Consider the following 27,689-nt stretch of genomic DNA (forward strand, 5'->3'; position numbering starts at 1 on the left):
ATGGCCGAAAGGAAGGTTCGTTTGTGTGTTAAACTGTTTGTTTTGTTTCCTAGCTGAATACTCACCTGTTTGACCTGAAATTTGTTGCGTTCTGTCCCAAATTCAATCGAGATTCTAACGTGGAAATTTAGGAAAAAACTATTTCGGGAGAATTTTTCAGAAATTTTATTTAAAACCAAGGCTATCTTCTACCGAAACTCGTGAAATTCGCCCTACTTTCTGCAATTTTATTTGGGTGCGTATTGCGTTAAAAAAGTTCGCACAAGTACTTTCATATGTTGTTTGCACCCAGGTAAGGAGGCACGTCCATAAACAGATCACAAAAAGAAGATACGGGGAAGAAAAGCCAGGACGTTTTGTTTTTGGAAAACCATTTTTGTTCACTCTCGGTCTGGGACTTACTACACCTTACTCCTTGGGTATTTCGGTCTCAAATTTTTACCACACATTTCTCACTGTGTCTATTGATTTTTGGATGAGATTTGAGTCCCAAATTCGTCCCACAGGATTTGCAATAAATTTTGTATTCATCACTGCCATGGCCGAAAGGAAGGTTCGTTTGTGTGTTAAACTGTTTGTTTTGTTTCCTAGCTGAATACTCACCTGTTTGACCTGAAATTTGTTGCGTTCTGTCCCAAATTCAGTCGAGATTCTAACGTGGAATTTTAGGAAAAAACTATTTCGGGAGAATTTTTCAGAAATTTTATTTAAAACCAAGGCTATCTTCTACCGAAACTCGTGAAATTTTGTCATACTTTCTGCAATTTTTTCTGGGTTCGTATTGTGTTGAAAAAATTCGCTTGAGTACTTTTATATGTTGTTTGCACCCAGATAAGGAGACACGTCCATAAACAAATCACAAAAAAAAGATACGGGGAATTAAAGCCAGGACGTTTTGTTTTTGGAAAACCATTTTTGTTCACTCTCGGTCTGGGACTTACTACACCTTACTCCTTGGGTATTTCGGTCTCAAATTTTTACCACACATTTCTCACTGTGTCTATTGATTTTTGGATGAGATTTGAGTCCCAAATTCGTCCCACAGGATTTGCAATAAATTTTGTATTCATCACTGCCATGGCCGAAAGGAAGGTTCGTTTGTGTGTTAAACTATTTGTTTTGTTTCCTAGCTGAATACTCACCTGTTTGACCTGAAATTTGTTGCGTTCTGTCCCAAATTCAGTCGAGATTCTAACGTGGAATTTTAGGAAAAAACTATTTCGGGAGAATTTTTCAGAAATTTTATTTAAAACCAAGGCTATCTTCTACCGAAACTCGTGAAATTTTGTCATACTTTCTGCAATTTTTTCTAGGTTCGTATTGTGTTGAAAAAATTCGCTTGAGTACTTTTATATGTTGTTTGCACCCAGATAAGGAGACACGTCCATAAACAAATCACAAAAAAAAGATACGGGGAATAAAAGCCAGGACGTTTTGTTTTTGGAAAACCATTTTTGTTCACTCTCGGTCTGGGACTTACTACACCTTACTCCTTGGGTATTTCGGTCTCAAATTTTTACCACACATTTCTCACTGTGTCTATTGATTTTTGGATGAGATTTGAGTCCCAAATTCGTCCCACAGGATTTGCAATAAATTTTGTATTCATCACTGCCATGGCCGAAAGGAAGGTTCGTTTGTGTGTTAAACTGTTTGTTTTGTTTCCTAGCTGAATACTCACCTGTTTGACCTGAAATTTGTTGCGTTCTGTCCCAAATTCAGTCGAGATTCTAACGTGGAATTTTAGGAAAAAACTATTTCGGGAGAATTTTTCAGAAATTTTATTTAAAACCAAGGCTATCTTCTACCGAAACTCGTGAAATTTTGTCATACTTTCTGCAATTTTTTCTGGGTTCGTATTGTGTTGAAAAAATTCGCTTGAGTACTTTTATATGTTGTTTGCACCCAGATAAGGAGACACGTCCATAAACAAATCACAAAAAAAAGATACGGGGAATAAAAGCCAGGATGTCTTTTTTCGAAAAACCAGTTTTGTTCACTCTCGGTCTAGGACTTACTACGCCTTACTTCTTGGGTATTTCAGTCTCAAATTTTTACTAGTATTTGCAATAAATTTTTTATTCATCACTGTCAGGACCGAAAGGAAGGTTCGTTTGTGTGTGAATTTGTTTGATTTTTTTACTAGGTGAATACTCATCTGTTTGACCTGAAATTTGTCGCATTTTGTTCCCAATTCAGTCGAGATTTTTACGTGGAATTTCAGGAAAAAACTATTTCAGATGAACTTTTCAGAATTTTTGTGCAAACCAAAGTTATTTTCTACCGAAACTCATGATATTTCACTATTCCATATTATGTTGAAAAAAAAAATCCACACAAGTACTTTCACATGTTTACACCTAGCTAAAAGGACACGTCCATAAACAAATGACAAAAATGAAATATAGAGAAGGAAAACCACGTTATAGGGATAACATCACAATACTACAAAGGGGCTTTGAAAGTGGTGAATGTAAATAATACTTAAAATTAAAGATAGACAACATTTATATCATTAATCCCTAAGCTTTGACTTCATCAAGGGTTCTCGTTCGAGTGAACAAAGTTCCTGAAAGGTGATAAGTGTTATCACATTAGTTTCTAAAAATTAAGAAAATGTTTAATAAGTCTTTGAAATGAAAAGCTTTTTTTTTTATAATTTCATACCAAATATGATTGTCTACTAATGTTTTCACAATACTTTTTTTCTTAATTTCTTTTAATCCAGAGATTAATGTGACAACATATTCCAACTTCTGACACAAAAGTGGCTTTCCTGAATTTGGATATGTTGGTTGGAAAATCACACAAAACAAAGAACTATTTTTGTAACATTTTAAAAACAAATTATGCATATGCTTTACATCTTTCTAAGCATTTTACAACTTTTATCTAACAAAGTTGATTTCTTTTTTTCGTTTACATTGGTTGGGGGCTTAGTAAAACACACTACAACTTGAGGGAGATAACAAATACTATATTTGGTAATAACATCACATTACATACCTTACAAATCCATAGTTTACAGATAGGATACATTGTTATCAATCTCAGCATTACAAGTCTTTGTTAATTCTGTACAATTTATGTCAGGCAAGAACACATGAGTGAGTGCGTGTTCACTGTGACTATTGTTGCTATGCTACTTTTTCAAATAGCCCTTACCTTCAACTTTGTTTCTGAGTGTGGATGGAGGGGCTTCTTTGGACTTGAAGGAACACTTGAGAATTTATGTACCAGAATTTTGAAGCATGGTAAAAGTACTATGAATAGAATACCCAAAATGATAGGTGAAGCAGCAAGCCACCCTAATAACTGCAAAAGTTTGATAAACAAGGGATTTTAAAATTGAGCAGCACAAATTCAAGGACATCAAACATGGACATTGAAAAAAGCAAAATTATTCAAGCTGCAAGGCTTTGTGAGAACTATAAACATGAAGTAATCAAACATACAATGAAATGCCAGATCCAACGGGAAAAGTTAACAGGTTTCTGAATTTCTAGGTACAAAAGCATTCCAAAATAAAGTATAGAATAGAAAGATTTACTGTCAGTGTATCAAAAAAAAAAGACCTTAAGTGGTAGAAACCAATTCCACCATGCATAACTTTTTAATGAAATAAAATTTTATTCAACCAAAGTCAGAAGAGAACACTTAAATAATACATAAATGATGTCTATTTGAGTGAATAGCACCAGCAGTGAAGTTATGTATATAGTAAAATAGAGAAATTAATAAGGAATGACATAAAATACAAAAAGTGCAATTAGGAATGATAGTAAAAATAAATTATCTAAAATAATATCTTTCTGATCCATATAACCCTACACTTGTAATTTATAAAATTTTCAAAATATTACAAGAAGTGCCAAATCAAAGTAAATCAAAGTAAACCAAATTACAGAGATAATTGCACACCTTCCATGTTGTTCCCTCCAGAGATAAATCAACATTACATAACATGTCTTTCTTGTTAGAGGAAAATAGGAAATACAAAGAAAAATATGTGTGCATATAGTCTGGCAGAGTCACAGTTGAGACAAATTTTAAAATCTTCAATTAAAAAATTGAATAGAAAAGTAAACGACAGGAACAAGTTTGAATACTGGTTAACAAAGAACCTGTAAAATAGGTCAATGCTCCATTTCAAACTTCAAACTATGGCAAAGTGGCACATATGGGAAAAGAAGAAATGAATGTACTGTTCTTATTATGTTTTGGATACACATCTCTATATTTAAGACAAATCCACAAGAAAATATTACGTGGCAGCACCTACCGCATGGGCAATACTTAATATGACTTCATGTGAAGCTTGGCCAGTGAAAACTTTCTTTAAAGCATCAGATGTTAAAGGGAAATGAGATCCACCAGTGATAGCTTCACCAAAGCGTAGAAAGGGTACAACCAAACTGAAAAACAAATGAAAGCAAATACCAATATACAAACAAGAGTAAAATCAATATTTATACACACACACACACACACACACACACACACACACACACACACATATATATATATATATATATATGTATATTATATAATCTATTATGAAAATAAAAAAATATTGGTCATGGAATAAGAGAGAAACTAAATATCCAACACTTGACATAACAAGGGAACATGAAAAGATATATGTGTATAATTAAGAAGAATATCTGAACTCTTTCATTGTTTTTAGGGCTCTCTCTGTACACACTTATTTCTTTACCAAACAATTTTAAAACAAAATGAATTTCCTATTAGGGGCCCTTTCTCTGAACATGAAAACATGTTTCTATATGAACATTATTTGAATCATATATATAATATAACCCTTCCTCTTAACATTTGGGATGCAACAGCAGCTAGAACCTTCATCATTAGGTTTTCAAATTGGACAGTCTTTCATTTGATTGAGTTGAAACAAAAACCTCTATTTGACCTACTAGGATGCAACTAAAGAAAAAAAGCCAGTTCTAACAAAATTTAAAGTCATAAAATTATTTATAAGACATTTGCATAAAAATCTTGATTGTAACATGGCCAACAAAATAAAAGTGGAATGATAAATGATTCCCCAAAGAGAAGGAAAGTAAATGCAAATACAGAACAGAATACACATTACCTCAACTCTATTGGAGTAGCAATGAAGTTTGCTAGCATCACAGTTGGAGCATGGCAAAGTGGTCCAAGCAATGCAATAGCGACCCCACAGAGGAATACAGTGACACCTATTTGAAAAACATTAGCATGTCTAACAAATTATACAAGAATGTGTCATTATTTCTCAGATATCTCATTAACAGCATATTTTTCTTCTTTTCATTTTGTGATGCATTTGGCAGGTTGAATCAGTTTATACTTTATACTCAATTCTAGTTGCTGCTCAATCTTGAAATCATACAGTTTCGGGATTACATTATTCCAGTTGCATTTTCCATGAGCTGCATCTCTGTTTTCTAGAGTTAATTGAAAAATATACTTTTTGGGAATTAGAGAGAGACTAAACTGATTATGCTAGTTGGTTACCAGTACTGAACTACGGTTAGATAGAGATTGTAATGCAAAACTAATTAACTTAAAATTGACTGTTCAAATTGGTAAAGATGCAGAGCATAAATGCTGGACAACAAACAGAACCTTATTGAACCTACATGTATGCAAGCAAGTTGCAAGTGAAACAAATAATTCCTCTTCTGAGTTGATTCATGTTGGAGATTTCACACTGACTAGAGATTAAGACATTTCATAGTATGTAATTGGATGCAAACCTTAGCCGGTTTTATAAGGTTGAATTAAGCTTAAAATTTACAACGTACCACATATAGGAAACACTCCCAATGTAAGACCAAGAGCAGCAGAAAAAGCCAACTGGTTTGGCTCAGCTCCTCTGAAAAAAAAAAGATCAAAATAATCTATCCATAGCTGTCTTCACAAGCCTGATTCTCATAACAAATGATAGATATTCAAAAGACTTCCAAAGGCAAAACTATACAACTATTTCACTTCCATAAAAGCAATTGATATTTCATTTTCCAGCTTGAAACACATTCTCACATGGCTTCTCCAAAAAGGTGGAGAGAAAGAATAAGCAACAACCATGAATGAACATAGCCAAGCTTCAACAAGAGGCCACTTAAAATTTCTCCTTTTTAACAAGATATATCCAGAATATATACACACTCCCAACCCTAATTAGTTTTAGACAGGAAAAATATAAAAATGAAGAACAATTATATCATCCATCATGCATACCAATGCAATGGAAAACCAAATTTAAGAACAATAGATCATGGATCAAATCAGACGCAGCAGAGATTCAGAAAAAAAAAGGAAATTTTTGAAGAGCACCTGCGGATAATGGAGAGAAGGGGATCGGTGACCTTCTTTTGGAACCAATTGGTTGTTCCCACTTTCCCATTGGCCATCTTCGTTCAAAGCTTCAAACTTTAACTTCCAACTTCAAAGGGTTTTCACTAAATTGAGACCCCAGATGTTCCAAACCAGAGAATTAGGGTTTCTCTAGCCACAAGAAACCTCACCTCCAATCCAATGAAGAACAAAATTAAAAATTATAAAACTAATTACTCTGAATTTCTGAAGGAAAGTACATAAATTTCAGCAGTTTAATTAATTGATTGATTGTGGAAACAGTGATGATGAAATGATTTGGTTGATTGAGAATTGAAAATGACAATGTTGCAGAGAAAGAGGAAAGAGAGAGAGAGAGAGCTTTGTAGTCCTATCAATTTGTATGCATGGATTGGATCACATACCTAATTTTATATATTTTTACTTTAATAAGATGTCAAAAAACTAATTAAATATATTTATTATTACCTGAAAACATTTAATTTCAATGGAGGAAAGAAGATGACATTTTAAAATTTCTCTCCTTTTGTAAGGAAAATGCTATTAAGAATGTATACAAAAATAAATTAACATTTTAAGATGTTTTCAACAAAAATATATTCTTTTTCATTTATTGATATACCATTTCATTGTTAGTAAAAATATTAAAATAATTCCAATTGTAACATATATTAAAATTTATTATTAAGCATTGCTATTAATATCTTAAGTTAATAATTAACTAATGTTATTATTCCATGGCACACATTACAAGTTTTCTTTTCCATTAAAATGCATATAATTAATCAGATCTAGTATTTTCTATTTTTAAGATCAAATGTCCAATCATTGTAAAGAATAAAATTATTTTGATGAAAGTTAACTTAAAATTCAACTTTTTTCTTTATTATTGGGTGTAGATTGGGTCTTGGGTGTCGGTATTAAATATTGGTGTGAGGTAGTTAACATAAATAATTGAGGTTGATTCTTCCTACACCATATCATTTATCATTATTACCTTTATCCAACACTTATATAAAATATCTATTTTATCTTTAATAATTTTAAATTTTTTTCTTTTCAATATTTATATTTAAATTAAATTACAAAGTTATAGATATACAAATCCGAAACTAATATATTATTTTTGAATTTAATCATCCAAAAGCTTATTTGGACAGCATAAATGATCTTTCGGACGTCAAGGTCCGTAAACAAACATAAATAAGTTCTGAATTTCAATCCTCAGCACCATTTACAATACACCATTCTGGATATGAAAATCTGAAATTCATTATTCACTTTCAAATATGACCATCCGAAAGTTTAAATGAAATATGAAAATGACATTCTGGATTTCAAAATCCAGAATATATAAAAATGACTTTCGGATATTGAAATCCGTAAGCAAATATGTGAAAAGAACATAATAGAGTTTTAAAATTTTCGTTTAGTGCGAGTCAAAATTGATTGAGTGTAAGAAGCAATTGTGAATAATTGAATGTTCAAGTTAGTTATTATTTATTATTTAGGATGATAAATGTTATCAATTGTGTATTTTTATAGGGTGATGTGAGCTTTCGTATTAATGGTCCAAGATATTTGAGTTAATAATCTATATTTTTGAAGAAAAGTATTTTTATACCATGAAAAAAAAAAACATATCTTTAACACGATTCATAATGATATAATAATATTTTTAAATTAAAAAATAAAATAAAAATGAATAAAATATTAATTTATTAAAATGTGAAGTATATATATTTTGAAGAGTATCCATCTTGTTCTTAAGCGTGATTTGAGGGGTCCTTGGTTGTCTTGGATGGTAGTGGTGTGTCAACGAGTGATCATGTCATTCCTTCATTATTATTATACTTCTCCACAAACTTCATTATCGTAGGTTAATTGTTTTTTATCTACCAACCAGGAACTTGTCTTTTAACGACCACTTTTTATTTATTTATTCCTTTTTAAGCTTTTGTTTTGTCTCCTTCAGTGTTCCACTTTCCATGATCAAAAAAACCCCAGGAATCTAGAGCTGCATTTCTCATACTCTTGTTCATGATATTACTTTTAATTAGTATATATTTTTTTCTTTACTAATCACATTTAGTGAAGCATATTTTGAAATAAACTCACAGATTGTGTTGTGTTGTACCTTGTGATGATTATCCTCATCTCTGCCTCCCACCAATCAAACTTCTTCCTCCACTCATTCATTGCCAAACTACACACAGGACTCAGAAGATGATGATGGGACAAAACCAGTACTCTTTCACGTGAGCTTTTGAGGGAAATCATTCACTGCTGCATACAAAATTTTATGTGCATATACGCTCATCTGTCTACCACACAATTGGTTACTGATCACCTAGCTATCAGAACTCGTTATTGAGTCACATATTACGTTATTTCAACATGCAAAATTGGTTATCCGTGTGATTCTTTTAATATGTACTAGTAAATATAAAATTGGTTATCCATGTGTCGGTAAATAGTTACTTTTTACGAAAAAAATTCAATTTTATTTTAATATAAATCATATATTACCGATTAAATGACTTAACCGTATAATATAAGTCATTCTGAATAAAAAAAATAATATATTACACCAGTTATTATTAAGAATAAGTGTTATTATATCAATTATTATTAAAAATAAGTGTTAGATATTTCTTTTTATTCTATTTTAAAGTTCACTCCTCACTATTTGTACTATTATCCTATTTTAAATTTGACATGTTATCGAACGCAATCTTATCAAATGTGTATTGTTGTGCAGATGGTGCCAATACAGCAGACTCAATTTCTAACCTTGGCTTTTTGGGACAGTGAACATAAGTAAGATGGCTATGCCTATATATATGGTGTAGTGGTGTAGTGTGAGTGGTAGAAGAGTGTGGATAGATAAATAATGGCTTCCATGCATCAACAACTGACCATACCTTTTCTTTCTTCTACTCTTCACCCATATTTTTTCTTCTTTCTTCTTGCTATTGCTGTGTTGAAGCTAGCAAGAAGACACAAAATCAAAACCAGTCTCAATCTGCCTCCATCACCAACAAAGCTACCAATCATTGGCAATCTTCATCAGATAGGCCCATTACCATTCCGTTCTTTCAGTGCTCTCTCACAAAAGCATGGTTCTCTGATGTGGTTGCAGTTGGGGCAGACTCAAACCTTGGTGGTTTCATCAGCAGATTTGGTGAGAGAAATAATGCAAACTCATGACTTAGCTTTCTCAAACCGACCCAAAATCGCAGCAGCCAGATACATACTGTATGGATGTAATGACATTGGTTTTTCATCCTATGGAGAAAGCTGGAAACTTAAAAGAAAAATATGTTCCCTTGAACTTCTGAGCCCCAAAAGGGTGCAGTCATTTTGCCTCACAAGGGAAGAAGAAGTTGCACAATTGGTCAAAAAGATAACCGAAGCAAGCTTGAGAGATGCATCCTCTGTGAATCTAAGTGAGTTGCTTCTTGAAGCAGCAGACAACATAGTCTGCAAATGTGCTCTTGGACAGAAGTATGCTAACAGCAGGGTCAAAGAACTTGCAAGGAGGGTGATGATTCAACTTGCAGTTACCACTGTGGGTGATCACTTTCCTTTGCTGAGTTGGGTTGATTTTCTAACTGGCAAAGTTCAGGATTTCAAAGCCATTTTTGTAGCATTTGATGCCTTATTGGATGAGTTAATTGTGGAGCATAAGAAGGTGCAGAGGCAAGCTGATCACTGCTCCACTGATAAAGACTTTGTGGATATCCTCATCCGACATCAGAAGAATGCCATGCCTGACTCTCAGCTCACTGACAATGACATCAAATCAATTCTACTGGTTTTTCTCTTTTTCTGTTCTGTTCTATTGCTTTCTTTTCATTTTCTTCAAACATTTTAACTGACTCACTTACTATTACTATCCAAGGAAGAACAAATAGAGTTAATACAAATTTGTTCTTACAATGCTTTTGTCAATCCAAATTAGTCTTTCAAGGGATGAAAGTTGTTAATTTGAGTGGATAAACTTAACAGTAAGTTGACACTTTTAAGGACTAACTTATAGGAGAAAAGTTTTGTTAACACTGAGAATAATATTAATTTATTAAGGTGTGAAGTGTAAGTTTTTAGTGTTGTTGAGGATGTTAATATATAGCATCCAATTTATATAGATATGTTGAAGATGTTAATATATCAGTATCCAATTTATAGATATGCATCTTGAGAGATCAAAACATTACATGTTGTCTCTTTAGATCAAACAAAAGGTGGAGTTCAGAATTAATACTATTTTTATACTTACAGGACATGTTTTCAGCAGGAAGTGACACAAGTGCAGCAACACTAGAGTGGGCTATGGCAGAGCTCATGAGAAATCCAATGAAACTGAAGAAAGCTCAGGAAGAGGTGAGAAAAATTGTAGGGCATAAATCAAAGGTAGAAGAAAATGACATAAACCAAATGGACTACTTAAAATGTGTAGTCAAAGAAACTCTAAGGTTACATCCAGCTGCTCCTCTCTTGGCTCCTAAAGAGACAGCATCCAGTGTGAAACTGAGAGGATATGACATTCCTGCAAAAACACTGGTTTATGTGAATGCATGGTGGATTCAGAGGGACCCTGAAGTCTGGGAAAGGGCTGAAGAGTTCATTCCAGAGAGATATGGTGATAACCATGTTCCTTTGAAAGGCCAATTCATTCCATTTGGTTTTGGGAGAAGAGCATGCCCTGGAGTGACCTTTGGACTTGCTTCTATTGAGTACATTCTGGCCAACCTTCTTTATTGGTTCAATTGGAAGTTACCTGCATCTCTTGCATCTGAACAAGACATAGACATGAGTGAGACATATGGGCTGATTACCTCCAAAAAAGTGCCAGTTCTTCTCAAACCAATTCCATTTCAACCAAGTTTCTAATTTACTTTCAAGTAATTTATGTTGAGTTATTGTTGTATGTTTTTATGTAATGAGTGTGCTAAGTGGTTTTGTAAACCATATGTACTCATGTTTAGGAAGATTATATATGTGTTATTTGAGACTCCTATGTTCTCATCTACAACTTCTTCTTGATGAAGAAAAAGTGATACTTAATGAATAAATGAGGTATTAGTCTCTTTCATAACCCAACATATCACATCTAATATCCTAATTAGCACTCACATTGCATACGAGATACGCACAAACACTCCCACACACCACACACACGTGTAATTTTCAATATGTAGTTACACATATATTATATAAATTGATAATTAGATTTATATAAATAAGTATGTTATAATTTTTATTTATTTTGATAGAAAAATGTTTTTTATGGTTATTTTGATAGATAAATATTTTTTAATTTTATAATCACAATAAAAACTTATATAATATATTTTAATTTTTAAAAAATGAATGTATTTATTTTTTTTAAAATCATATTAAAATTGTGAAATATGTAGAAAATATTTTGAGTTATGTTAAAGGGGTGTGTTTTACTTCATAACTTATATGTCTTTTCTGTCTATGTGTTGTCGACATCCCTAATGCAGGAGAGTGTGATAGGCGTCATGTCATGTCATAAGTGAGAAGTGAAGTGAGAAGTTGAGGTGATATTGAAATGGGAGTATTAAGAAAGAAAGAGAAGATGTGTGAGGTCCAGAATTGGAAACATGTAAGAAATGCTAAAATGTTGAGCAGCTGTGGTGTCATCTCCATCTTACCCGTAATAATGTTGTGTGTTGAATGCTCACCTAATTTGATGATGGCCACTACACAAAAGTTATCCTCTCCAAAACTATTGAGCTGTGATTATCCCTTTTGTCCATTGTGGAGGTTATCCCAGCTCCACACACATGCCCTTCCAGGGAGCTAATTCATCTTTTTCTTCGGATGACTTTTGTCCTTCTGTATGACTTCTTTGTCCTTCTTCATAATCTAAGCCTATTATATATTCCTTCTTCCAAATTATTCGTTAATATTTTTAAGTGGGATTAAAAATTTAAAATAGGGTGCTAAGATTATAAGACCACAAGCTCAACTAAGTAACGATATTCTAAATAAAAATTGGAAAACTTTAAATTTGATTCTTCACTAAGGTTTTGAAAAGTTCACTAAAAAAATTATGAGATTGATTTTTTTTTTTAAATTATGGGACTCCTATAAACAAAGATGACTTATTTTTATTATTTACGATTTTTTAAAATAATTTATATTATTGTAATTTAACTTATATTTGCACGTTATTTTCTTTTGGATGAAGGTAATTATGTACTACTTATTCGATGTGATTATAATTCTTACTTTTTTAATTTAAAATCTATATAAATTATTTTTTATCTATGTGAAATTAGTTTTATGTGGTTAATTATTACTTATATGAATTTGCATAAATGTCTTGAGCCACTGATTGCAACAAAATCAAAATCTTGGGCTCCACTTCTACAGATTCGAAAAAGTTAACTACTGTATTGGCATTTTTAAAATGTACTTACGTTATATTTTTTAAAGATCATATAAATTATTCAGGAAGAAAACTTTGTTAAAGTCCAATAATAAGGTTTTTCCTGAAATTGTTTTGCAATTTCGTATTCAGTATTTAAATTTGATACTATTGAGCAAGTAAAAATAATTTCATACCAATTGATTTATACAATTGGTGGTATTGTCCACCATACATAAAATAAATTACCCACGTAGCGTCAATTTATTTTAAATTCTGACATTTAAGAGGTCAAAAAAAAATCACTGATAAATTTTATAAAAGAACATTAAATTAAACATTGTGGAGAATCGATTGTAAAAGTAGGATATAAGATTTGCTCCTTTCATAAAGAAGACAATTGCAGATTAGATTATATGAAGATACACAATTTAATAACCTTTTACAAACCTTCGCCAAGGATCTTTATTAAAATTCTACCGTTGACTAATAACCTTTTACTCGGAAAACTACACTATTTAATTATATTAAGTTTAGATAGATAGATCATTTTCTTCCTCACATTTTTTTTATAAAAAAAATTGGTAGAACAGAGAGATAATTTTAGGAATACCAACTAAAAAAGTTTAAACCAAAAGCAACTTTATTCGGTTGTAATTGGGTGTCAATAATTCTCTACTAATAGCTGCTTCATGTAATTGTGTTTCATAAAATGGTATATGTTAAAAATAAGTCACGTTTCAATTTAATGTAAAAATCAACTGCACGCGTTAAATGAAATAAATTTAAAATAAGTAAAAAAAATATAGTGTTTAAGAACATTGGAGTTAATTGTAGAAAAAAGTATTTGGTAAAATTATGAAAAGAAGCATAATAAAGTAAGTATTGTTGAAAGAAACTTGAGCGTGATTATGCATAACCTTCTTCAAGACATTGTAACTTGATATCTTGCATTAGGCGTTGAAGAGAAGTTGGGTCGCTGGTAACAATAGCATCAACATCTTCAAACAACATCCTTCGCATGGATTCTTCATCATCAACTGTCCAAGCATACACCTTTTTGTTCCTCCTGTTCATTACAACGCTAAATATGATAAAAACTTGTGTTCCTGCTGCAAGCTGCCAGATGCTAAATGCTTTAATAAAAAACATACCTGTGCAGAACTTTAACGAGCTTTTCATTAATCAATCGATGGTAGACACCGACAACCTCCGCACCTTTCATTCTCAACAAATTTGTCCTAGCTCCAGTAGAATGTTCTGTCATTACAATGTACCCAACCTGCATCATCATCCCCCAGACATAACACATCTATAATACAATTCCAGCTTCGCAATGATGATGCCAATAATTTCATGTCATCAAAAAGTTAATCAGGCACAACTAAAATATTCAACTAAACCTCAGTCTTATTTCCACTTCCTTATCTACAAACAATAATGAATTACCTCCCTTTTTTTAACTAAGGTTAATTCTTTATTTGTACTGAAATATTCAATAAGAATACCAATCATGATAACACTGCCACTGCCACTGACGGTTATTTGAAGAGTAAAAGACTAGTACTTTTGGTTAACGTTGGATAGGTAAAGACTCAGTTCTGAGCACTTTCTCATGTCATGATATTTTAGAGGTTTTGAGATGACTAATGTGCATTGTTATAAGGCGTTCATGGAAGTCATGCATGAGTTTTTAATGTTAGATTTTTGGAGGTTCTCGGCTGATGGGTTTTTGGAAAGATTCCTTCGTTTAGACACGAGTAAAGACTGTCAAGACACGCCTCATGACTAGCTCAGTTGTCTGTTCGGTTTTTCTTTTCTGTGGATTCTTTGGTTCATCCAAGGAGAATCTCTATTCTTATCTTCCCCCTTCTCTAATAATATTTCTTTTATCCAAAAAGAATGAATGGTAGCTTCCTATCTAAAATCCAATTTTCCATTCTCTTAAAGAATCAAAATTACAATATTCTTTAGTGCTGCAATGCAACTATCACTTATTAGAATGCATAGAGGGCCCTGATAACTTTGTTTTCCAAATAATGACTTAAAATGCAATGAATGAGCATAGATATCTGACACCAGCCCAAGGTATTCCATGCTTCGCATAAAGAATTCTGTTATTTGCACACCACTTTTACACCAAGTCTCAGAAGCATTATCTTATTATTAAGCATTAATTATCATTCACTGTTTATATTGTCACTTGCAACGGCCATAATTCCAATGCTAAGTGGGTCTACAAGCCAATACAACCCAAAGTACAATCTTTTGCTCTTAAGTTCCCTTACCATTTTAGACTGAAATCCTAAAATAATAGTAAATGAAAAACTATCATAAAAACAATAGAAGATTTTCATACAAAATGGTAACATCAAAACATGAGAAGACATGCAAACAGAGCTAAATAAACTGCTTCTTACAGTAATATTTGATGAGAGTTTAATTACATCCCTTGCTACATTGTCACTTTTAGCCCATATGACGCAGTTGCTGCACTCTGTATTCTCCACCTGAAACAGATATATTGTTATTACAGATGGAAACTACATGGCCACAAAAGCAGAAAAACTAAGGACACTCGCCACCAGATCAAAACAGTTTTAATGGAGAGGGATGAATGCTTAGAGGATTAGGGTTCGTGGCAACAAGTTCACAAACATCTTTTAGTCCCGGTACATGATTAGGATTGAAGATGAACAAGGAGTCACTACAAGGAAGAGTGACTTGTTTAGAAGAATCTAGCAACTCTTGAAAGTTTTCTCCAAGAAATCAAACAATTCCGTTGAAAGAGTAAGACAAGGAGATTAAATAACATATAAATCTTCCATGTAATAATATAACTCTTTGATGTTCTAAAATTTGTTAGAATTACAATTTTTTTAATTTAAAAAAACAATATATAATTTTATGCCAAGAAAAAGTATTCTATCAAAAATTACATTTTTCTAACTATTATAAATATTTTTCATATAATTATCATTTCTCTCCATTCATCCAAACAAGCGGAAAAAAACTACCTCACTTCCTTCCTATTTCTATCCCTCAAAACATCATACCATTTTTACTCTAACTCCTGTTCTTATCATTCCTCACTCTTCTTTCCTATCTCAGTCCTTGTTCAAACAAATCATAAGGAAAAAAAGAACTGAAAATCACAAGTAGATGAACATGTAAGGCACAGAAGTATTAACTTACAGCAGAGAGAACATCTTTGGCAAGCTCTTTCTCATAAAATGGGGGTCCAACCTTAACATCTAGAACTATCCGACGTACTGAATTTACAGTCAACTAAAAAAAGGTATAACATGGAAAGAACATTTTAAAGAGATAATTGTCATTGATAGCAGAAAAAGAATATAATATAAAAGATGAAGCATGTATACCAAATATGGTGAAAGCCAACAGGGAAGAAAAGAAAGAGCATTTACTGAATCTCGTGAACATACCATCAGAGCATCTTGGATTGTTAGTATAGTTTCATCAGTAAACTTCGAGATAGACTGGTGAGAACGACTAAGCTCTCTTATCTACATAAATAAACTGAACACAATCTTAGTCAATGTTACTCCTTTCTAATGTCTCAAAGAATTCTCAGTAAGGGAGAAAAAGAATGATGGAAATGTTCTTAAAATGTATGTACATGTACCCACAACTAAAATGCAGTCCACTTCGGTGCTTAGAAAATAGCAGGACCATCTAGAAAAACAAAACTAGAAACCCCAAAAACAATACACTGGCAGCACTACGAAAAGGTTGCACAAAATGAAGTCTGCCAGTCTCACCTCATTTGAGCTCATGTAACCAACTTTTATACTAGCGTTTCCAGTTAACTGCTGCAAATCCCTGCCTGCATCGTGTGAGAATGAATCTCAAAGTGGTTATAACCCTATCTCTTCACACAAAAAGATTTAAATCAGTTAAAAAACAATAAAAAAAAAAAATAAAAATGAACACCTTAATTTTTTTTGGCTAAAATAGAATCTGGGTCCCTTGGCTATATTTTAAATTTCAGTTTGTTAATTTAATTTCAAAAGTTTCACCTTGGTCCCTTAAAATTGTTCTGTTAAACCAAATTTGACCTTCCATTAATTTATCACACAAATTTGGTCAAATTAGTGACACGTGGCAAACTGTGAGAGAAGATGCCCCGTTAGCCAAGATCGATGCCCAAAGGTACAAAAATGAATGAAAAGACTAATTTAATCTCACAGACACACTATAAGTATCAAAGCTAAATGAACTAAAGAGAAAAACTAAAACGTAAATGTAAGGGAATAAAAGTCTACTTTTGCCTAATTCTTTCAAATAAGATAGTACTGCATTTAATTGAGTTAACAAGTTGTTCTGAAGAAGTTTCACTGTGGTCTTTTATAAGAGACCAAAGTGAAGCTTCCTAAATGTTAAGGGACGAAACTGAAACCTAACTAAAATGTAGATCAGGGAACACAATTCTGTTAGCCTAATTTTTTCAAGGTAGATCTAACTGAGTTAAGAAATGTGCTTTTATCAAGGTGCACTAACCAGTTATCACAAGAAAACCTCAAATATCATGAAATTTGTAGATGACTTCATAAAGGCAACAGATGTGAGATAGAAAATGGTTTCAACAAATAATAGTACGGAAATAGAGTTAAGGACGTTGAGAAGAAGGCAAAAGTACCTGTCGTGAAGAGCAAACAGAATTCCGTCTGAAGAACGAGAAACGTCGATCTCAATGCAATCCGCGCGAGACTGAACAGCGTGGAAATACGAAGCCATCTGCGGGCAGAAAAGAATCCGGAATCAGAAACCATAACATAACATGAAACAAAAAAAGAAAAACAACGAAAATAAAAATCAGAAGAATCCGAAATTAGCAACAATAACATGAAATACAAAATAAAAAAAAAAGCTTAAACGAAGAATCCGAAACGAACAACTATGACAAGAAATGATAAACAAAGAATCCGAAATGAACAACTATAGCATCAAATTAATGAACGAAGAAACCGAAATTAACAATTATAGCATGAAATGCAAAAGGTTAAACGAAGAATCCAAAACTATAAACTATAACATGAAAAGAAAAGAAAAAGGTTAAACGAAGTAAATAAAGCGAAGAATGCAGAATTAACAGCTATAACATAAAATGAAAAAAAAAAACGTAAAACAAAGAAGAGAGAGAGAAGGCTACGGTGTTTAGAGAAACCAAAACTAACAATTATAGCATGAAATGCAAAAGGTTAATCGAAGTATCCAAAACTATAAACTATAACATGAAGAAAAAAAAAAAAGGTTAAACGAAGGTAATAGAGCGAAGAATGCAGAATTAACAGCCATAACATAAAATGAAAAAACGTAAAACGAAGTAGAGAGATATAGAAGGCTACGGTGTTTGGAGGAGCCTTGGAGGAATCGCCACCGTGCGCGCAGACGAGAGGAGGATCGTTGAGCCAACGGCATCTCATGAATTGAATCTGCGGCTCAGGAACAGTTACAATAATGAATTACATAGGAAATGAAAACGGCGCAGTTTATGAAGAATTTAGTTCAGCACAGAGCGAGTGAAGGAAGAATGGAACCTGGTGGAAGCGTCGGAGGCGAAAATGGAAGAAAATGGGAGGAATAATGGCGAAGATGGCGAGAGAGAGAATGATGATGTTCCGCGAAGGAAGCTTCAACACACTTCTTCCCGTTCTAGATCTCGAGCTACGCATCATTGCTCGCTTTTCTCAAATCGCCGATCGTTTCGTCTGGTTTTTTTCCGGAGTTAGGGTGAAGAAGGAAACGACGCAGAGCAATAACAGAATTGAAATCACGTCAACAAAACTTCTTATAAATACGCCTTCTCGCAATACCGTTAAGTCATCAAACTAGAAATAAGTTTTATCATATTTTATTTTTCCAATAAAAATAGTCACATTTAATTAACATTTTTCATCAATTTAGTTCTCTTGCTTCTCTCTACAAAAACTCCTTAATTTTGATCTCTCTAAAATAATTCAACATTATTTAATGAATTACATAAATACTTCGTAAGTGAATTTACCTTCTTTACGGATCATTATGTAGGATATCCAACACACCTCTTATGCGGAGACTTTCTAACTCCGCATTAGACTATATATTGTGAATAAAGAATATAACTTTTATTTCACTGCTACTTTTTAAATAAGAATATAATCTTTCTAAATAATATAACAATTGACTTCTTAGATTTTACCTTCTCTCTCATAAAACCTATACTATAAATTACATTTAAAATCATAGTATAAATGACATTCAAAACTAGAATTAAAGGTAATAATTATTGCCTACTCAAATTTCAAAATAAAACTAATGACACTTTGAGTTTAATGCTAATATATATATGGATGGTCCGATAATTGATGGTATGTTAAGGTCAACAAACTCTCATTAGAATAAGTTTTAAACGACTCACACAATAGTAAGAAGGAGACTATATATATGAGTGGTTCAATAGCTGATGGTATGTTAAGGTCAACATACTCTCGTTAGAATAGGTTTTAAATGACTCACAATAGTAAGAAGTGAATTATAAGTCTAACTCAACCTATAAAAGTGATTTATAAGATTAATTTTGCAACAAAATACCTATATCTCTACTAGTCGATGTCGGATCTCCAACATAAATATTTTTAATTTATATATAAGTAGTTTCTATAGCATGTTGGAGTGAGAAATGAAATTAGAGATTTATTTGGCGTGTGTTATTGAAAGTGAGGGGTATACATTGTAGTTATTTCTATGTTTAGGGATAATAGTGAGCAAAACAAAGATCATGATAGTTTGAGATGCTCAAGAACTGCTGAAATATCACAGTCCTCATAGCTCTTCTCTGCATAGATAATGTTGGGGCTATCTAGGAAGAACACATCTTCTCTTCTGTAACTGTCTTCACTTCGAACAAGCCTTTCACTGCCACATTCAACAGCCCCTCTCAGAACAACTGTCTTCTGTATGCCACCCATGAGTTCTTCATAATCTGTATCTCCTTTTTCTCCCACAAATACAACCACTTTTGATAGATCAATCCCCCACTTAACTGACAGATACCTGAATGCACACACAACAACAACATCATCATCATAAGGGTCTACGAATTATGAACATTTGAAGAGGCAACAATGCTCCTCACCTTAAGGCTTGTTTTCTTGAAGCAAACAGTGGTATCACATTTAACCTCACTCCTGCATGAGTGTAGACAAGGTTACAACGTAAGCCTCTCATTCGAAGCCTTTGCCGAAGCTCATCTATCTTCCGGGTCTGCAAATTCTCATCACAAATTTCAAAAAGTTACAGCATTTAAGAAAAGTTTAACCATTCACTTGGATCTTGTATTTTAACATTTAAACCAGCTTATAAAATGAGGTTTACACCCACTTATATACCAGACTCAACCAACTCTCGCTAGCATAGACTCTTTAAATGGCTCTGATATAAGAATTAAGAAGTGGACTTTAATAAGTCCACCTCATAAAACTGGTTTATAAGGTGAAATTTGCAAATAATATTTAGTCATGAATCTCCAAAAGGAAAGAAACATGTCATCTTACCATGGCTTCAGGTTTCAAACTATAGGAGAAGCACCTTGAACTGCAAGCACTGCCATACTCTACAATGTCATTCTCCTCTTGGTCATCAATTCTAGCAAGCCTTGGTATTGTTGAGCCAATATTCTCACCTGGCCATGCATACTCAACATGGGCCTCATAATCAGCATCAGTCATCAAATCTTTCCATGGAAAATACATTTCACTTCCACTGTTGCAAACCACAGCATCAAATTCCTCTATGTTCACTTGGGAGCTGTTCAATGCTTCAATTGTCTCTTGTAAACTTAAACCAGTAAGCAGCACCACACCAATTTTGTCTGGTTGCGCCACTTTCATCACATTCAAGATGATTGTCTGAAAAGCCTTAGCTAAGTTTCCATCATTGTCATAACAATCAGCAGCAACTACCACAAGACTTTGCCTCCTACCAGGGAAGTAACTGTTGTTAGAATTGCCAGTGGAAGAGACCCTGCACATGATTGCTTCAATAATCTGCTTCTGCCTTGCTGCAGGGTCCGTCTCACCATTCATCTTGGAGTCTCCTTCGGTGGAAAATCTGAAAGAAATGTCTTCTACATCTCTCAGTGAGTCACTGATTGGTTCTTCAGCAATTGGTGTAATTTCCAAGAGTGAGGTGGAGCGGCTGTTCTTGCCATGTTCAACATGGGAGAGGTAGTTGCGGCAGTGTTCAGGCCATGAGAAACGATGGATGTTTTTTAGGCCGTTTTTGCGGCATTCTAGCCAAAGATTTTTGTCTGCAACAAGCTTTAGGAGTGCCTCTTCTATGGCTTTCTGGTCATGTGGATCAATCAAGAGTCCATTGTTGAGTGCCTGCAATGATATGTAACACATGATGAAAGAACATAAACAAAGTAAAAATAGGAGAAAATGGATTCTATAATTTGCAGTGTACCTTCAGAATATCCACTGGCCCTCCATTTTTTGTTGCAACAACAGGTAAACCATAAGCTGCTGCCTGTAATGTGGGAAGAACAAGGAAGCAATGTAATTTTCTGTGTAGTGAATTGTGTGAATCATATTTCATAAGCTGAATGTCACTGAGGCTATTAGCTATCTGAAAAATTAATCTAGTTTATTGGTTTACCTCTATTAGTGTGAGACCAAATGGTTCCACCAGAGCAGGGTTGATGAAAACACCCTTCAAGAGACAAAACCCCCATGTGTTACTGTTAGCAAATATAATGTTCAAAAAAGACAAGGCAGTTACAGTCAGATAAACTTTCAAGACAACAATTAAGACATTTTGGTTTGATTGTTTAACAAATGACTTCAATAGGTCAAAGAACAAAAAGTGTTTTGAACTTGAGTTTTTCCATGCTTTGTCTATCAAAGAATGCACCTTGGTCTTTGCAGCCAGACGATATATATCTGGAACTTCAGATTGCTTGTGATGCTTGGGGTAAGCCACTTGGCCATACAAATCATACTTGTCAATGAGCTTGAGCACCATGGTAAGAACAGTGGAGCTGCTGTTAGACATTTCTTCTATGTCATCTCTGTTGCCAAGTATGAGGGTCTGCCACAAAAGTAGAAACATGTCACTCCATCACATGCTGATAATCATATGCCAAATCTACATTTTTTTTTTCAAACAGAAGGGAAAAACTCACCAAGTTAGCTAGCTTCCTTAGGGCCAGGCATTCCCCAAAGGCCTTGAGCAAAGTCATGACATTTTTCTTTGGGTCAGGGCGAGACAAGGCTAGTATTGTTGGTTTGTGAGGATTTGTGAAAAACCTCATTATCTGCATGGCACAACACACTTCATCTTAGGAGAAAAAGTTACAATTCCTCATTTTACAAGTATTTCTTGTATAATCACAATATTTACATGCACAACCAATAAAAAGAATCATGCAGAAGCTTTTTAAAATGTTATTTAGAATTGTTCATTTGTTGTGCTTATAAGCAATGTGCTAATGTGATGCAAGAATTGCTGTGATGAAAAAATGGTGAATGTAGGGAAGATTGTAAGACCTCAGACCAAATTGGAGGCAAGTTCATTTTGCTTTGAGCTCTGTTGGATCCAATGAGTGACTTGAGATCCCCTTCACCTTCCACTGTGTCTTGTGTTGTGACATAGCTGAAGTCCATGCCTGGTGGAATGACCTGTGACAAGATTCAGAAGCAAGACACACTTCAGCATCTGTGAACATTGTTTGACAAGAAAAAACCATCAAGAAAATAGTGACATTGTGCATACCACCATCCTTGGCATGTGTCTTCCTAGGCAACTCACTCCACGTCTTCTCCTCGCCCTAAGCTTCCTCTCCAACTTGAGATCAAACCCATCATACAGTCCCCATTGCTCTTCAATCTCTTGCCTTGTGCTGGTGACAACCATTTCAGCAGCATCCACACCAAACTCCTCAGCCTCAATCCTCCTCATGATCTTGTAGGTTGCATTTATGGCCTCCCTGGAGAGCCTCCCTTGCTTCAGCAACTGCTCAAACTTGTTCCGGCCTAACGAGTGACCGGTGAGCACCATAGGCACATTCAATGCACCAGATAAGTGTGCTGCTACCTCCCCAGCATCAGCATAGTGACCATGGATAACATAAGGCCATGTTGGCTTTCCATCATTCACTTGCTCCCCCAAAACTCTTGCCATGTTCACAATGTGACTCAAAGAACCATCCACAAATTCAGGTAAGTGAGGCCAAAGGGATTCTTTTGGTATGTACCTGCATCAATCAATGTCTTCTATTAAGAAATGGACTTTAAGCCTAACTCAACCTCATAAAACTAGTTTATGAGGTGAAATTTACACCCACTTATACACTGTCGATGTGGGATCTCCAACACCTTCTACTAATCAAGTTCCATTTTATGACCTTACCCCAAATGAAAACTCATGTGTGGTTCTTACTTATCACGAGGTCCACAAGGAAGACGAATGATATATGCTCCTCCACAGTCACTGCCATCAGAGGGGCAAGACAACATCTCAATAGGCTCTCCATAGCTGGAATCCACTTCTCCTGGTGAAGCTATTTGTCTAGTCAATAGATCAACACGGTAAACTCCTTTTGTGTTGGCTAGAGCACGAGCAAGTTCCACTACATATTTCACCTGAGATTGAAGCAAAAACAAATAATGGTGACAAAGTAATAGCCATAGGACAAAAGTTTATTATGCTAAGTTTGGTTCTTAACAAAGAAAAATATTATAGCCATAGGACAAAAGTTTGGTTGCTGAGTAAACAGATACCTGACCACCAGTATCAGAATCTCTCCCAAGTTCCATATTATCACCTCGTACCAAACCATGAATACTACATGACAACATTAAAACTGTGAAAATAATAACTACAAAGTTGTCAGTTTTAATGCCTTACTCCTGTTATATTTGTGATGAACTTGAATGAATGAATACAGGAATCAAGTTATTGTGAAAGGTAAAAGCTTTTCATTTGGGCAAATGCACAAAGTTAAAAGAATGTCTTACATGGATTAGCCTTTCATTGACACAGTTTTTCACATATTTTTAGTTAAGTTAAAGCAGTAGTTGTTGAATTGAACTATTTTAAAAAAATTTAATAAGTCTCTGTACTTTTAAAGTTTGTAATTGGGTCTTGGTTTAAATTTATTAAACCTCTTTAATTACAGCAAAGTTAAATTAAATCCACACAAACATAAGCAAATTCATCTTACATGTGCATAAACTAATGAAATTTGAGATCAATATATATTTCTTTGTACATTTCAAACTCTAAATTTGAATATATAGCAATCAAATATAACAAATAACTTTAATCATACCAAAGAAGGGACAAAATAAAATAATGGACTATTAGAACTATACAGAATCATAAAACCTCTGTAAAATTTTACATTCATTTCAAGTTTATATTATTGTATGATCAGAATCCATTGTGAAATTTATTAGCTTTTAGATAACATAACATATACTAAGAAGTGGACTTTTAAGCCTAATTCAATCTTATAAAATCGATTTATTAAGACTCATGTATATATTATGAAATGTCTTTTTATCTCTAATTGTAATCTCTAACAACATACCAACAATGATTTCTGATTGAATGAATAATGTATGTAATACCTGATTAGGACAATATAAAGGTTCCTAGAGTTATCATCCTCCGACCAAAGTTGCATTTCAGACATGATTCTGGGAATATCATCCTTGACATGAGGTTCCAACCCATTATTACTGGCATCACCTTTTTCTTTCTCACCTTCTGAGAGCTCAGAAAGGTCATTTGCAGCATCATTACGCCCTTCTTCACGATCAAGACGCCTTCTTGCTAGCCTTTGAGCATCATCACATGCAATCTGCAACAATTATAAATAACCTTTGTTCTGAGAATAATTAAGTTTAAGTTTGATATTACACATAAGAGGATTTAACTACTTTTCAAAGCTAGACTAAGCTAAATTAAATGTGATATAATTAAAAGAAGTGGACTTTAAGTCTAACTCAACCTTATAAAACCGACTTATAAGGTGAGGTTGACACTCATTTATATGTTCTGAAATGTTCTTACAAAACCAGCTTATAAGCTGAGGTTTGCACTCACTTATATATTCTGAAATGTTTTTATCTTTTGTCGAGGTAAGATCTCCAAAAATATAGTTCATTCCATATATTCAAAGTAACATAACTATAATGCTGATACGATAAGCTATGAAGCACAGACACGCCTATTCAATGACATGTTAATGTGTCAAACAAACACTTTGCTGAAGTGATAATGAGAAAGCATGTAATGTTACCTGTTTCTTTTTGCGAGTGAGGTGCCATATGCGCCAGCACATATTCTCCAACCTGTTACTACGTTCACGGATATTCCTTGTAGCTGTTACCTGCATCATGCATCAATCTCCATTACTCATGCTTCCACTTAGGCTTTCACAAAACTGCATCTTCTTCCTTTTCTCTCCAACCATTTTCCACTTTTACTACCAATTTATTCATGCTGCTTCCTTCCTATACTCACATCATCCCAAAAATATGGCTTCATCAATCTTTACCAAGAGACTATATTCTACACTTTTATTGTTAACTGCATTTTCTATTCTGTGTATGCCAAAACTTTTTCCCTCTACCATGCTAAATCAATTTTACATAGATTGTTCAATTCATGTTGGTGTGAGGAAATCCTGTTATTTTTCCTTGGAAAATCATATTTCATATAACTCTGCATTTAACTTGAAGGTTATAACATACTTGCAAGTTGCAAGTAGCAAACTCTTTTTTCTTTTTGTCAATTCATGCATATGGTTGAATTTAAAGGACTATGAAAGAAAGAGTTTAAATTTTATATAGTATGGTGTACATAATTTCACATTAGAAATCAATAAAAAGACAATATAAATAATTATTGTAAAAATCAGTAGATTTATTATTAGATTATATATGTATTGAAAAGTTGTAATGATGGCACCAATTGGTGAACATCATCAGCTAGTTGCTATCTTCCACCCCACAAAATGTATTCAGAAGCTACAATTTCTCCCTTTATATAAAAGTGGTCCCAATCTGATGTAAATATCTTCTTTCACTTATTATAAAAATCCAAAATTTGTGCCACATGAAATTCAGATATAATTTATCATCAACCTTCCCTTTTTTATATATATTCTACTAAAAAATATATACATAGAATTTATCTTTCTTTTTAGGGGTGGCAAAACGTATCAGCCGACCCACCATTGGTCCATCAAAAAGTGGGGCGGGACAGACGGACCTGTCAAGGTTGTGCGGTGGGTTGGCGGACTGACCCTTTACTTTTCAATTTTTTTATTTATTTGTAATTTTTTTATTTTAGATCTAGTTACTTGGTTATAATAATTGATATCAATTTTTCGACAATAAAAATATAATTAAGATAAATAAAATTAAATCAAATTTTAATACTCTAATAAAAGAAAGTTTAATACCTATCAAAATAAAGTAAATATCAATCATAATTCGATGAGTCAAATGATGTATAAAGAAATTAATATAAATAAAGTTCTATATAAAACATTGACCACCACCAATTTTTATTCAAAAAATATGAGATCGCTCTTTAAAAGTATCAAAAGTAAAAAAAAGACAGGTTGGCGGGGCCAGAGCAATTGACAAATTCAAAAAGTTAACCCATTTTGTCATCCTTACTTCTTCTTCACTCAAGAACCTAGTTGTTTTTATATAATCAAATGTCGCATAGTTTAAAAATCAAAATAAATGATCATTTTAACCACTTTTATTGTTTAACTTATGAGAGTGTGCTTTTTCATTATAAACAAGAACAAAATCACTAAATACCAAAACATAGAATATCTTGAATGTAGTAACTTGAGTAGCTTCCATATACTTAAAATTTGGAAGATTCATACCAAAATCAAAGAGAATTCAAACCACTCTTACCCCTTGACATCTACTAATAACTGGATAATCTTAATCCTATAAAATAGTAGAGCATGTAAATGAAAACTGGTTTTGTGGCATATCAGTCAAAATTTCAGTGACTAAAAGCAGAGAGACAGAAAAAAAAATTTAGACAAACCTTAACCCAAGTCCTGTAAAGGTCATGTTCATCAAAGCTATTGACAACTTCTTCAACAAAGTACTTGGTGGTGGGATTAAACAGCTTTTCTACCCTCTCATCTTTGTTCTCTTCTTCAAACTTTGCAATCTTGACTTTACCATCATTCTTCTTCTTCTTCCTCACACTGCTTCCCACGTCCAAAATGGCCTCCAAATAGCCATTTAGCCATTCATTCACAGCAGCCATGTTTGAACAAAAAGCAAGTAAACCTCTTCACTCTGTGACCCTCTTGAAATTCAGTGACATCATTGTATCATTTCATTGCACATGCTTTGTAACCAAAAAATCATTGCTGAATGCATATAAACAAATTGAAATTTTGTTAAGATAAAGGTAGAAGAAGGTGTTGTGGTTTCAATTGTGAGAAATGGTTCTGGTTTGAAACCAAGACTTGGACAATAAGTTCTTTATAAAGGCTTTTCTTTTTGTTCACAATTCCATTTTATATTTATAAAATATTCCACTTAGAAAAGAGAATATTATGTACATTTTTTAAAAAAGCTTGTGAGAATATAAGAAATGGGTGGCTTTGATTTGATTCCCTATCTCATATTCCTTGCATGAAAGGTATTATGTGAACCAAATATGAAATATCCTCATTCTTTTGCTATATTCTCCATTTGCCTTCATAATTCATTCAGTTGCCTACTTGAAGGATCTAGGTATTTGCAGTTTATGTGAAGTTCATGCATTTTTTTTTAGTGGGATAAGAAAAAGTGTAACATTTCCTTTAGAAAAAGAAGATAAAGTTCATATAAGTAGGCATACCTAATTAAAGTTGTTTTGGTAACATGTATTT

At 33.3% G+C, this 27,689-nt stretch overlaps 4 protein-coding genes across 7 annotated transcripts; 1 reads left to right on the plus strand and 3 right to left on the minus strand.

Annotated features, from left to right (window-relative positions):
• Window positions 1-2,381: 2,381 nt before the first annotated feature.
• Window positions 2,382-6,754, minus strand: LOC137834583 (uncharacterized). 3 transcript variants are annotated; one of them, XR_011084925.1, is made up of 7 exons: window positions 6,340-6,754; window positions 5,808-5,878; window positions 5,114-5,219; window positions 4,283-4,415; window positions 3,166-3,315; window positions 3,007-3,075; window positions 2,382-2,569 (listed from the first exon to the last, which is right to left on the minus strand). XR_011084925.1 is itself a non-coding variant. In XM_068642625.1 (6 exons), exons 1-6 carry the CDS (start codon window positions 6,414-6,416, stop codon window positions 2,516-2,518), a joined length of 591 nt encoding a protein of 196 aa, XP_068498726.1. In that variant the 5' UTR covers window positions 6,417-6,754; the 3' UTR covers window positions 2,382-2,515. The 3 variants fall into 3 exon arrangements, 2 of the variants coding, with proteins under 2 accessions (XP_068498726.1, XP_068498727.1); XM_068642625.1 differs by lacking the exon at window positions 3,007-3,075; XM_068642626.1 differs by lacking the exon at window positions 2,382-2,569 and having other exon boundaries at window positions 2,981-3,075.
• Window positions 6,755-9,059: 2,305 nt separating this feature from the next.
• On the plus strand, window positions 9,060-11,458 carry LOC137834584 (cytochrome P450 71A1-like). The gene is made up of 2 exons (XM_068642628.1): window positions 9,060-10,177; window positions 10,642-11,458. Exons 1-2 carry the CDS (start codon window positions 9,254-9,256, stop codon window positions 11,251-11,253), a joined length of 1,536 nt encoding a protein of 511 aa, XP_068498729.1. The 5' UTR covers window positions 9,060-9,253; the 3' UTR covers window positions 11,254-11,458.
• Window positions 11,459-13,530: 2,072 nt separating this feature from the next.
• On the minus strand, window positions 13,531-18,585 carry LOC137834586 (glycerophosphodiester phosphodiesterase GDPD4). The gene is made up of 9 exons (XM_068642631.1): window positions 18,322-18,585; window positions 18,130-18,216; window positions 17,421-17,518; window positions 16,543-16,603; window positions 16,207-16,287; window positions 15,956-16,048; window positions 15,181-15,270; window positions 13,915-14,042; window positions 13,531-13,829 (listed from the first exon to the last, which is right to left on the minus strand). Exons 1-9 carry the CDS (start codon window positions 18,457-18,459, stop codon window positions 13,670-13,672), a joined length of 936 nt encoding a protein of 311 aa, XP_068498732.1. The 5' UTR covers window positions 18,460-18,585; the 3' UTR covers window positions 13,531-13,669.
• Window positions 18,586-19,430: 845 nt separating this feature from the next.
• On the minus strand, window positions 19,431-27,640 carry LOC137834585 (sucrose-phosphate synthase 4). 2 transcript variants are annotated; one of them, XM_068642629.1, is made up of 14 exons: window positions 26,849-27,640; window positions 25,071-25,160; window positions 24,397-24,629; window positions 23,545-23,608; window positions 23,204-23,406; window positions 22,538-23,018; window positions 22,312-22,443; window positions 21,948-22,079; window positions 21,677-21,853; window positions 21,422-21,475; window positions 21,230-21,292; window positions 20,317-21,147; window positions 19,899-20,026; window positions 19,431-19,816 (listed from the first exon to the last, which is right to left on the minus strand). In XM_068642629.1, exons 1-14 carry the CDS (start codon window positions 27,074-27,076, stop codon window positions 19,540-19,542), a joined length of 3,093 nt encoding a protein of 1,030 aa, XP_068498730.1. In that variant the 5' UTR covers window positions 27,077-27,640; the 3' UTR covers window positions 19,431-19,539. The 2 variants fall into 2 exon arrangements, with proteins under 2 accessions (XP_068498730.1, XP_068498731.1); XM_068642630.1 differs by having other exon boundaries at window positions 23,545-23,627; window positions 26,849-27,270.
• Window positions 27,641-27,689: the final 49 nt, after the last annotated feature.

This window comes from Phaseolus vulgaris, chromosome 5 (genome assembly GCF_000499845.2).
Source record: "Phaseolus vulgaris cultivar G19833 chromosome 5, P. vulgaris v2.0, whole genome shotgun sequence".
In the NCBI taxonomy this organism is placed as follows: domain Eukaryota; kingdom Viridiplantae; phylum Streptophyta; class Magnoliopsida; order Fabales; family Fabaceae; genus Phaseolus; species Phaseolus vulgaris.